The 13,175-nt window shown below is 41.1% G+C and overlaps 1 protein-coding gene across 4 annotated transcripts in view; it reads left to right on the forward strand.

Annotated features, from left to right (window-relative positions):
- The window catches only part of pbx1a (pre-B-cell leukemia homeobox 1a), a 65,169-nt gene that overhangs the window by 25,315 nt on the left and 26,679 nt on the right, over positions 1 to 13,175 (forward strand). For all 4 annotated transcript variants that reach the window (XM_079650065.1, XM_079650067.1, XM_079650066.1 and 1 more), the window contains exon 4: positions 782 to 855. In XM_079650065.1, the coding sequence (XP_079506191.1) occupies positions 782 to 855 (74 nt within the window). The remainder of the gene's footprint in view (positions 1 to 781; positions 856 to 13,175) is intronic.

Here is a 13,175-nt window from a genome sequence, read left to right on the forward strand (position 1 = left end):
TTACACAAAAAACACTTCAATTAATCAGAGAGCGGAAATATTAGCCAATGTTGTTGGGGATGTCGGGGGAGATAATAACATTGTGGTTTGTGTCTCTAAATGAAAACAATTACGCCCAATGAAGTGCCGTGGCTGCGCGAAAGCGAAAAATATACAACAAAAACTTGCCACGGTTTATATTTGAATATTTATAACAACTTTTGGGGTAATTTTGTTCATCAAAACTATCGATTATTGTAGATAAGAATGATCTGTTTTTCAGTTTTCTTAAACTGTGGAGCAGTTGGCACTCAAACACTTCTACCTTGTTACAAAGGAGCTTACGCTGGAATCCTCTGCTGTAATAACATGTTGCAGATCCTTTCCTATAGTTTTGACCACGGACTAGTTTTTTTCAGTAATTATCATAAATGTAATAGAAAATACATATGAGTCATGTAACATGTTAACATGTTACATGTTACATGTTAACATGTTACAGGGGTGACTGGTTTAATTTAGTTCAGTAAATACTTACATTTCTAATAGTGTATTTATGTGACTAAAATAATTTCATTCAAAGACTATGGATTCAGTTTAAATATGATTCACATTTTAATTGCTTTGGCTCCTGAGTGTTTTAAAATTAAGCTACATCTAAAAGGTGAAAACAGCAGAAAAATATAAAAAAGATCATCTTCATAATCAATTTATTTTATTTAGGAATCTTTTAGGCGACTTTGTTACTATTGACACTTGTTTGAATATTGATCTGGAAAGGGATGTCCTGTCCTCTTTTTAGGAAACATGCACTGAACTGCCACAGAATGAAACCTGCTCTCTTCAACGTCTTGTGTGAAATTAAGGAGAAAACAGGTAAGAAGTTTCTTTTGTTTGCTGGATTTTTGTTTTGGTCCGCTTGCACTTACTGATAGTGTTGAAAATATTATTTATGAATAATATCAATTATTTCTTCAGAAGAAAAATAATATAGACCATGATCATTGTCACATTTTTCTCAAAGCCACTGTAATTTACTTGGCTAACATTTTTTAAGAATCTTATGATTTCTGACATGTTTCCCTGACTAATGTCACACACCATGCATGGGAACAACACTGGCCCCAGATGAGGCGCTGTCATTGGACAGGAGTGTTTTCATGCCGACATTTGGGCCTTTCTGTAGCTGGGCTTTCTCCCCCCCCCCCTCTCTGTCTGTTTTCCTTTGCCCAATTTGAAAGTGTTGCTAAGTGAGCTGTTTTAAAATGCAGATGCAGGTCAGAGGGATTTTCTGTTTATGTTTGCAACATGGGTCAAAGTCACGAAAGGGAATGTGTGAATTATTACTCACTTAACAGCAAATTAAAAGAAGAGTAGCTCACATGATGAAAGCCTGGGAATATTCTCTGAGGGATGTGACAGAACGCTGGTTCATAGGAGGTGGCTTTTCAAGGGAGGAAATAAAAGAAAATATCCAATTCAACCTTATCTGTGAACACAACTTTAAAGCTGTCTTTGAGGTTACTGAGATAGCCCTGTCGCTTTGTCTGGTCGCAGTCAGAGCCATGATGTTTAAAATAGAGAGCTGGTGTGGAGGGAAAACCATTTTTCCTAATTTCACATAAACTCTTATTCACCCACATTTAATTTGTATGAGTCAGAGTTTGGCACAGGTTTTCAAAACAAAAAAAGTACAAATGACACTCTGGGATATTCACCAGATTTGAAAGCTGAAGAGTGCTGTCTGTTAGGAGGAAGCCACAGTAGGTTGGGGCCCTGTTTCTAAATTGCAAGGCTTGGAAAAGTGAGAGAGTAATGCCTGGCTCTTTGTAAACTGTCTGGCGTCTCCCTGGGTTCAACCAGAGTTCGTTTCCAAAAAGAAGAACAAAGTGACTTGGACCTTTTCCTGGCTTTTCCCCCTGCCTCTCCTCTCTTCCCACCGTTCTTGGCAACCCGAGATTTCACAGAGCTTGTGACGAGAGAGAGGCTCCCCTCAGCCTGCAAATTAGGACCAAGTTTGGAAATGAACATATTTCAACTCTCTCTTCTTTTATGTATTGGATCCGCTATTTTTACTGAAAGGGTTTCTGAAAGGCATGCCCCAAGCCACAAATCAGCAGGTCGTAAATAACTGCGTTGTTTTGATAAAGAAAGAAAAGCATTTAAAAGTTAAGAATAACCCGAGCAATTTATGAGAATCGAGCCTTAATGGCTGCCTCTCTCTGTCCTCCCTGTCGATGTTTGAAGAGCTGAGCTGCGGCTCATCTTCGCCCATTGGAGGTTTGTGCAGACGAAACTGAAAATCCTTTCACTGCAGTGACAGAGAAAATGACTCAAACCTTCACCATGGCATTTACAGCCAAATGTGCTGAGTGCAGTGTATGCGAGCGGAGTACAGCCTGTAATTTGTCAGGTCTTTTTTATATTCTTTACAAAGAGTCAGCTTCTCCTTGCTTTTTACATTGTTGCAGTCAGAGTGTCTTTGAGAAGAAGTGCGAGCAGGAGGAGACGAGTGCAGCAGTTCAGATTTAAAGCAGCTTCTCCTCAACCTTTTACTGAAGAGAGGAGACATTTCTTTAGATCATATATCATTTGTTGCATGTAGTTATTCACGTGTGGTGCCTGTTCCTCCTCATGGTATATCAGTGTTGTGTGAGTGTTGACAGCAGCAATATGGGACATTGCAGCAGAGAGGTGTCCATTGGCAAGCAGCTGACAAACAAGGCAGGAGTGCATGCCAATAGCAGACAGAGCAGGCCTTAACTGATGACCCCACCCCACCCCGCTCCCTGTATATTTGTGCCGGGGTCGGGCCTGTGTCACGACGAGAGAGTATTTAGCAAGCTTAAACAAGCTCAGGTTTGCACGCTGGCTTATGGAAAACCAGCGGCGGAGGTTTGAGTTACCACTCACAGACGTTCCTTTTGGCCGCCAGTGTTGTATTTCATGTTTGTCCTGACTACCGGCCCCTTGACACATAAAAAAAAGCTATCATCATTGTTTTTACAGTTTCCTGAGAAGCACTTAGAATTTGTTTTCCTGTGTTTGCTTCACATCCTGTGAAGAGAGTTGGAGAGCTTCTTTGTTTGCGTGGAACCATTACAGCGAGGGAAGCTGGCACGTACAGGTTGACTAAGTAAGAGAAGCCAGACACCAAGTCAGTGTTTCTGGGTGTCAGATTTCAGGCCTACTCTCCTTGTTTCTCCTCCTCTCTCCCTCTCTGTGTCTCTCTATCTGTGGGCCTGGAACTGTTTGGTCAGGCCACTCTGTGTCAGCAGCCTCACATTACCCCCATGCTCGCTCGGGTCAGATGGAGAGCTCCTGCATGACTAATGTGATCAGACGGATAATGCATTACACCGCTTGAACTTATCAAAGCTGTAGACCTGCTGAATCAGTTGTCCTGGTCTGGTCACTTTCAAGGGTCCTACCATGGATCTTTTGGTAGAAGTAGTTTTCATCGTTAGACCTTTCTTTCGATAACTGTCCTGAAAGTGCTTTGCTGTGAGAAGGGTTTAAACTAACAATTATTTTCACTATTGATTAGTCTGCCACTTACTTTCTTGTTTAAATGAGAAATCGTTTATGGCGCTTTTCCACTGCAGGACCTAGCACGGCTTATTACGGTATGGTTAGGCCTTGGTAGGCCAGGCTCACTTTATGCTGCGTTTCCATTACAGTTCACCAACTGGGGTAGTAACTATAGTAACGCAGTGTAGGTGGGGCGATCGGCTGATCGGCGGGCGGAGTGCCGCTGCGTAAAACTGCCGTGACGTCATCTTCAATGCGAACCACAAAAACAAAACATCAGCCGTTAGCTGTTAGCACTCAGAGCTCACTGCTCCTCATATCTGTTCAGAAACTAGACCAAAGTTAAACAAGTACAAACCACAGACTGTCTGTGTCATGGTGAATACAGTCGCTGGTTTATTTATGTCTGTAGGCCGTTGTTGTGAGTGTGGACGGAGCATATACAACGTTAGCTTAGCCTGATCGCTCTGATCTCCATTCAGAAAACACGTCTTGTCTGCAGGCCGGTATCAGTATGTTGTTACTTCGGCATCATTTTGAAACGTGTATTACAATTAAATCAAGGTAAAATATGTTCATTTTGTTGTAGTTGTAGCCCCCTTGCCAGCGATTCTCTCTGACCATTCAGCAGTCGAGAGTGTTTACGTCACTAGTTTAGCATATTCATCCGGACATACCCCTAGTGGAAAAGCAAAAAACAACGTGCTACGTGCTGCAGTGGAAAAGCGCCTTTAGTCTATAACCTTGGAAAAAAAAGACCAACTTGACTCTACATTTCTTGTTTTGTCTGACCAAGCAGTGCAACATTTTGAAATAGTCAAACTACAGTAATGTAAAACTGAGAAAAGCGGCAAATCATCACCATCCGAGTGGCTGAAAACAACACAAGTTTGGCTTTTTGCAACAAAAAAGACATAATTAATGACTTAAGTTGCACATTTTCGTAAAATTAACAAATTGATTTATCATCAATCGGTCTTAACTGTAGTCAGTAGGCTGGTGATAAATGTAAAGCTGCATGATGATAAAATGTCAAATGACTATTTATGGCACTTCCTGTAACATTATCGTTAAACGTTGATGGAGGTACTAGTTGAGCTCCCATGAAGCGGTGGATGGACTGGTCACTATGGCTCCCAGTGCTGCTGTTTTTCAGTATTTAATTGACATGGCTGTCCATGATGAGTTCAGGGGTTAGTGTTGCCTCTCTTTGTTACTCTCCTCTCATCTCCAGTGACAGATGGAGACATTAGTTTCCAATGTGGCGCTGTCCTGAAACTAATGGCTATGTCCTTGGTTTCCCCGCGCGGCTGGGAGACTGTATATCTGTCCCCGGCTTGGAAGTGCCGAAGCAGCAGTTTATCCCCCCCATGTTTTAGTTTCCACGGAAATAAGACTGAACAGGACTCTGTCTGTTCTCTCATAAATGACTTTGAATAAATAACTTCCAAAACGAGTGCAAAGTTTTCCTTAGAAAATGTTGCTGGGATTTGATTTGCGTGTTTATAGGAAACTATTTCTCCACTTAGCAGAAACGTTTCTCACAGTGAATAATAATAAACAAGTCATATATTTTTTGAAGCATTCTTTGCGGGGATGTGTATAGTTTTACGTTTATCTCTGCTTCTACAGTGAGTTATATCAAACATAAATAGACTGGATTCCATTTTACCCACTGACATTTCCTCTATATTTATATTCTCTACAGTATCAGTGCACTTCAGAAGCAACAGCGTGTGTTTTTGCTGTTTCCTGTCCTCTGGTATAAACTCACTCGCAATTAGGACAGCTAATATATTATGCAAATGTTGACTGGCTTAATTGAGACATGTTAATCATGTTTTAAGAGGCTAATTACAGCCCTGTATATCTGAGGTGGGAGTTGTAATTAGCCGTGATAACAGATCTGGATGTAGAATGGTCATACTCTGTGTGGCGACGTATGGCGAGTGTGTGTGTGTGTGTGTGTGTGTGTGTGTGTGTGTGTGTGTGTGTGTGTGTGTGTGTGTGTGTGTGTGTGTGTGTGTGTGTGTGTGTGTGTGTGTGTGTGTGTGTGTGTGTGTGTGTGTGTGTGTGTGTGTGTGTGTGTGTGTGTGTGTGTGTGTGTGTGTGTGTGTGTGTGTGTGTGTGTGTGTGTGTGTGTGTGTGTGTGTGTGTGTGTGTGTGTGTGTGTGTGTGTGTGTGTGTGTGTGTGTGTGTGTGTGTGTGTGTGTGTGTGTGTGTGTGTGTGTGTGTGTGTGTGTGTGTGTGTGTGTGTGTGTGTGTTGAGTGAGCAAAGCTAGGGTCGCTAGGTGTGTTTTATGTTGGTTTTTGCTTATTTTGTAATGGAAGTTGTATCAGCTATTTTCAGTTAACTAAAGTGTTCATATCTGTTTGTTGTCTCTGCATGCACGCAAGTTAAGTGTGTCCCTGTCTGTTTAATATTTCAGTAAACTATTTGTCCCTCCACATACTCTTTTCACAATTCACCTTCATGTAAATAGCAAGAAGGAGAAACAGATATCTATCAGTTCAACTACTCAACAGAACAATTAATGCATTGCATCTCTATCTATATTTTGTTTCCTGCTTTTCTCAATCTGGTTATCTGATGCAGCAGTACTGGCCATTCTGCAAACCGGGCTTTTATACAGGGCTGTTCTTAGTTTTCTGACAGAGATCATATTCAGATCCATTACGCTAAGAATGCCTTCCCACTTATCGAATATAAAATTGCTTTAGAGAGGAAATTTGCTCTATGGCAGAGTGGAGTTTTTTTTTATCAGATGTTTGTCTCTGGAGCAGCTTTTAGTGTCTACAAAACAGCTCTGGTGACATTATTGCTGCTGCAATTGCCTCAGCCATTGTTTTTCTTATTGGTGCTGTTTGGATATGATTGGATTTTCCACAGTCTGGTGGAATTGCCTCACGCAGTAGGACCGGTGGATATATCCTCATATTGTTGGCATTGAAACACCTGCAGATCTTATTACTGATATGTTCATGAGGCTCCAACTGTGTACTCCAACTACCTCTGAATTACACAGTTTAGTTTTTTATATCTCATATTAAATCTGTTTGCTTACATGCACACCATGTCACCTATTCTCCCCCCTCTGTTTAACTGAAGAGACATTTCCTTTTTTATATCAAAAATCGACCTCCTACATGCAGATTTGTGGGTGATTTGATGGAGGTGGTTGCCCTGGCAGCTGATAACCTTTAATTTGAGGTGTGGGATCTCATTTCTCTGGCACCCTGCCACTACGGTGTAAGTGGCGTGTTGGCAGCATGCTGTGGTTGTATAAAAGGAACCCCCCCGCCTTCGATGAACAGTCAAACGTAAAATGGCAAGCGCTCTTCCCTGGCTGACTTAGTAAAAATGACATAAATTAATACATGCTGCTTAAACGGGACCAAGATTAATGGTTGCCTTTCGCAGCAGCTTAGATCCACTGTCAGTCGCTGCTCGCTGCCCAGATGGAATCAACACCAATCAATGAGGCTACCCGACTCTCCCCGGATCTCTGCTTAGGATGTTAGCAGTGGGACACACACACACACACACACACACACACACACACACACACACACACACACACACACACACACACACACACACACACACACACACACACACACACACACACACACACACACACACACACACACACACACACACACACACACACACACACAGAGAGAGACACACACACACAGAGACAGACACACACACACACAGACAGACACACATTGAAATATATCCTGTTTTATTTCCATAATTGACTACTCTGCCAATTATCTTTTGATTAATTGTTTGGTCTATAAAATGTCAGATATTATTGAATAATGTCTTTCCCAGTTTCTCAAGGTCCAGGGTCTTTAAATGTCATGTTCCGCAAATATATTCAGTTAAATATAATATAAACCAGAGAGCAGAGGGAAATCCTTATTTTTGTGAGGCTGAAAACAACATGTTCTGCCATTTTTGCATTAACAATGAATTCATTATCAAAATAGTTTATTTTTTGTCCATTAACTAATTAACGGATTGCTGCAGCTCTAACTCAGACACATATCACAACAAAAAAAAAAGAACATGAATTGTGCCCACGTTGATGCAGTTTTTCTCTTCCGTATTTCTTCATATATACTCATAGGCATATCCTGTATTACTTCCCATACAGTGGGGTGTTCAATCAGGTGCCGCAAAGTCAGATGGGGAAGAGCAGTGAGGCTGATGGCTCAGTAGTGATTGGATGTTTCAATTACTGATAGTAATGCCATGGTGTAGTGAGTCATGCAGTGCAGATAGCACCATTTATTTTAATCAGGACAGGGGAGAGATGGGTGTGGATGTGTCTCCCTCGTTTCGAGTAGTTTCACATTTAGATGCAGGGGAGTGTGCTCTCTCTCTCTTTCTCTCTCTTTATTTCACACACAAACACACACATGCACAGACACACACTCAGGTGGATTGAGAGTGGAGGTGAGGTTGCCGTGGGTAACGCATAGCGACAAGGTACTCTCTCTGTGAGCTATTCTAATTTATGTTAATAAACCTTGCTGTTGCCGTGAGAGACAAAGGGGCCACAGATGAGCCTTGGTAACCTCGGCACCTTCAGTGGAAAGGAAACGCGCAGACAAAGAACAATGCAGACACACACTGAGAGAGAAAGAAAAGAGGAGATATCGAACTGTTGAGAAAGACACAAATACTGTGTCGGCGGCGGAGAGCGGTGATAAATTTAGCCACACAAAGAGTTGTTTTTGTGGCTGCAAAATCAAACAACTTCATGCTTGCTGGCAATCTTCCGTGTGGTGTGTGGTATCTCCTATTTCTGTGTGTGCGTGTGCCAGAGTGAGTGTTGTTGGGGCAGAAATAGGCAGGCAGGCGGTCTCTTGGGATTGTTGCTGCTAATTCCGTGGGGGCCAGAGAGACTTGGGGTGTTGCCGTTTTGGATCACTTCCCGGGGCAGATGTGACACCACAGGTAGCATTTAGCACAGAGGGGCTAGAGCATGAGTGTTAGCAGAGGTCAGTACTTGGCCTAGCTGCCTGGCAGTGGAAAGACCTTCTCATCGAGGCAGATAAGGGCCCTTTAATCTGCTTCTGTAGTAGTGTCGGTTTTTTCCAGGCACAACAAAGGAACCCTCAGCATGTATGAGTCAAGACAATAACCAAAAAAACTCACTATGATATGGATTAGACACTTTGTCTTTTCTATGTCTACATTACTGTTAAAAAAACAATTAGAAAGACAAAACTGCCATTAGTTTGAGATCATTTCCTTTGTTTACTTGAATCAGTTTACATTATTGCTACAAATTATCATTAAACTGAAATTACATCAGAAAAAGTGTCGATTTCCTCAACCACCAGCTGCTTGACTTGTTAATATTGAAAACCTACTTAGTGTAGATATTAAATGACTAATTTCTAGACTATGATCTGTTTCAGTGTGAAAGATAATAAAAATTTGATATTTATAGTCTCAAGTCTGATGTGATATAGAAAGTATTTTTCATAGTACCAGCGATGAGGATTAATAATGCGTCCTCGCTGGTTCCCTGTACTGTAGATATCCGTACAGCGACCCAGAGAGTGAAAGCTGTGGGTTCCCTTCGTGCCGTCTGTCTGCCAGCTTGCCTTTGGCGGTGTTAGTTCTGGACAGTTAACTCCAACTGAAATTATGTTAATTGGTGTCATTTTCTTTTTTCTACTTGAGCATAATCAGCAAATTAAATAGTTCTGTTCATTTATTACCAAGCCACTTCTAACCGAGTTTTTACCCTTCAAAGATCAAAAGTTAGGAGGTAGTTTGCTCCCATGATGTCAAAATTAATGAAAAATGTCAATCCCAGTTTCTCAAGTCCAAGGTGATATCTTTAAATGTCTTGTTTTGTAAGTCCTATACCCGATGTTTTCTTTTTGCATGATATATTTATTGAACAATTCATCAATTGTGTGTGCAAAATTAGAATACTGGTCTTCCTCATTACTGCTGCATTTTCATGTAATAATAATAATAATAATATTAATAACAAATAGAAGAGGAAGAAGACAATAAGTCTTTTACATTAAGTTACACAACATCACATGAGAACGTAAATTAAGACATTTTACATTCATTCATTTGTATGTGTCTATTGATATAGGAGGAATCTGATAACCATTGTACATGTATAATCGTACAGCTATAATAGTAGTTTAATTTTTAAATAATATATTTAACTTTTTCCATACACAAGGTGATCCTACTCAAACATCTATTTATTGTCTCTTTTTAATAAGAATGACTCAGCAGCACTGCTATAGCACGGCTATAGATAGGTGGGAGCTTTCAAAAGTTGACCTGTATGGTTTTTACTTTTTACATAAAAAGGCACCTTCAGGGTTTGTGTGTGTGTGTCAGTTGCTTGTTCAAGTTCACTTTCAGCCTAGTTGTTAAAGAGCCTTTTAGTGTTTTTATTCATGCTTTCACCGCTCGTCCACAAGATCTGAACCGACGACCCCGTGACTCGGCACATGCCTCGAACGCCTTCGGGCGAGCAGCTCTTCTTCTTCTATTATATTTGATTTGGCTTGCTGGCACCCCCTTGTATCCTTTTTTTTATTGGACCTGTCCTTCAGCACCATGTTTAGCTGTCTCCTCCCCTAAACACACATAACATTCCTTTATGTTCCTATTACTTGAGTTTATGAAGAGCGTCTTCAGCCCCCTCCCTTCCGATAAGATCATATTGATAGATTGATATTGGGAGAGCTGTAGTGTGATAAAGGCGCCGAGGTTAAGAGCTTCTTGGATAGTTTAACCTTGATAAAACAGTTGTTTCAGTGAGGCTGATTTTGCCCCATCCGTCTTCATCCGTCAGGGCCCCGCTGAAGTATGCAAATGAAGGCAGTAGAGGGAAGCGCCGTGTGCGGTTAAATGGGGCGTTGCGAATGTGCGGTGTACCGCGCCAACGGGGTGATACTACTTACTGTCCAAATTTAGTGTGTCTCTTCTGAAACATCCTCCCCCCCATCTTGCTTTTTGTCTGCATATCAAGAATATATACAGCCCTGAGAGGAACTGTGGCCTCCAGTAAAATGAATACAGCTGTAGCAGCAGAAAATCCGTTTATGCTCGGACATGTGTTTTATTATTATAGATTTGAAATGGTTTTTCTAACTCGAATTTAGTGACTGCAGAACAGTGTGTTATCCCTTTATTTGTGTCTTTGTGTGCGCATTATTTACATGTTTCAGCAGGTTTTATTGCACGCTCCAGACATAAATTTTAGAATATGGCTGTTTATTGCACTAATTAGCGAGTCTTGAGGTGTAAGGGTAATAATCTTTATGATAATAACTGTTTATGTCTCCACACTGCTCTCCGTTCACAGTTTACGTTGCTCGGGCAGCTTCATTTGCCTGATTAGTTTTGTACCTACTCAGCAACATTAGGGATGTTTTTTGTGTGTGTTTGATTCTCTCATTTATCTCCTGTGTCGGCGTATTGATTGATTCCCCTGCTCACTCATTATTTTGTTCTGTTCTTCACAACTCATTTTCGGAAAGAGGGCCAGCACTGAGGCCAGAAACAGATACTGTGTCTCCTCTCTGCTGTCTGACTAGCCACCACACACATAAAGCTGTCAATCAGGAGCTTTCCTGCCTGCCCTTTGTTTTGGAGCGCCAGCTCTGTGGGTGGGTCCTCTGGGTGATAGATGGCTCAGGGAGCCTATCGGACTGCAAGAAGCATCCATCTCTGTCTGAAGCCTGTTAAACAAGCTTGGGAAAGCAGCCATGTAGTCCTAACCACCACTGGCCTCCACTAAAAAACCCCATTAACATTAATGAAGGATAGCTTTAAAAGTTCTTCAGTAATAGGCTTGAATTGGATTTATGAGTCAGATAGTTTGCCAGAGAGTACGTCATGAAAAATGTCACTGCTAGATAAATGGAAATGAGCATCTGAAAGGTCTCGGGACACTTTTTCAGCAAGGATTTCAGATCTGCATTTTAACTTTTTTTATTTATTTTTTTATCTTGCCCTTCAATCATTTCTCCTCCAGGTCTTAAATAAAGCAGCAGCTTCAGAGGCTTTGGCTTTGAGGAAAAGTGGTGTTTGAATTTTTAAGCTAGTGGTTCTCCAACTTTTATCAGTAATGAACCCCCTTTGAAATAGTTTTGGAGTCTAATACCCCCTGAGCAACACAACATTATTTTCATAGCCTATATAAAGGTAAAAGAAATCGCTGTACCATCAGTGTCTGATTTACTACAATCTTGGAACTTAATAATGCTTAACCTATAATCATTCCTTAAGATTTGCACTTATAATTTATTGAGAATCGTTGGCTTATTTTTCACATCTCTTTGTCTTGCCACATATCCATATTATTGAATATTGTTCGTCATTAAACAAAAAGGGGCTTACAGATCACACTGAACAAACGTCATTGTTCACTTCATTGCGTTTGCTGTTGCAGTTGACCATTTACGACGGTTAACGAAGACGTTGAAATACGAATATTGAATTTAATGTGACATAAGATGTGATTTGTCAAACTTACATTTGAATTATAAGTATTTCATGTGCCCCCTTCTGAGTACCTCCTGTGGTACTGTCTTTGTGGCACCATTTGAGAAACACTGTTTAAAGTGACTGCACATATAAAGCTTCTTGTATTACACACTGTGAAAAAAATAAGTTCTTAATACTTTTTTAAAAGGTTTTTCATCCCAGGTGGCACTGGCCATTTCAATATCTTGCAACCACCACTTTACCTGTCTACAAGGTCCCTATAGATGGCTGATGTGAAACTGCCATTAGCCAGCCAATTCCTCAGCAACAGATTACTGTGCCAGTACGTGGTAATCACAATGTTGAAAAAGGTCTGATTGCACTCCATCCAACCTACAAAGTGTGGCATAAATGGGTTTTTCGAAGGTCTGCGGTCGCTGTTGGTATGTCATCATAGTGCATTAGGACTGTCAGAAGCAAAACTGTAGTTTTTGAAACCTCTTTCATTTTGTGTGAATGTTAAAAGGATGCAGAAATACACTCGGACCAAACCAGGAGTAAAAGGCCTTGGTGTACAGATACTATCTTGTCTACAAGCTGCAACACTTTCCTCTTTTCCATAGAGAATATTGTTATTTTAAATATTTCTAATTTCTTACATCTCCCCCCTCTCTTAGTTTCTCCCTCTGTCTCTCCCCCTCTCGCTCCTGCTAACCTCTGATGTCATTAGCGTTGGAGGGAGGCTGAAAGGAGGTTGAAGGGAGAGAGGGCTTTGCTATTCTTAATGAATTCCACTGTGTCTTTTCACTCCCCCACCTAGTTAACCCAACCCCCCTCCAATGCTCGAGGTGTCAAATTAGAGCAGCTGGAAAAGGGGAGAACAAGGAGATGGACAAAGTACATCTCACCCCACCTCATTTCCTTACCCTCCTTCACATCACCTAATACAACAGGATATTCATGAATCGTTTCCATGAACAACTATGCAAAAATGGTTGGATGCACTCCACATCTCCACTTTAATGATTAAGAAGCTGCTACTGCAGTTAATAAAAAGCTACTCATACAGGGTGCACTGAAATGACTGTTAAAGGACCAATTCACCATCAGGCGGAGTCAGGTGCCGAGCAACCATGTGAAGCAGTAATCACAAGTATTTTCAGCACAATGCATT

This window comes from Notothenia rossii (genome assembly GCF_949606895.1).
Source record: "Notothenia rossii genome assembly, chromosome: 9".
In the NCBI taxonomy this organism is placed as follows: Eukaryota; Metazoa; Chordata; class Actinopteri; order Perciformes; family Nototheniidae; genus Notothenia; species Notothenia rossii.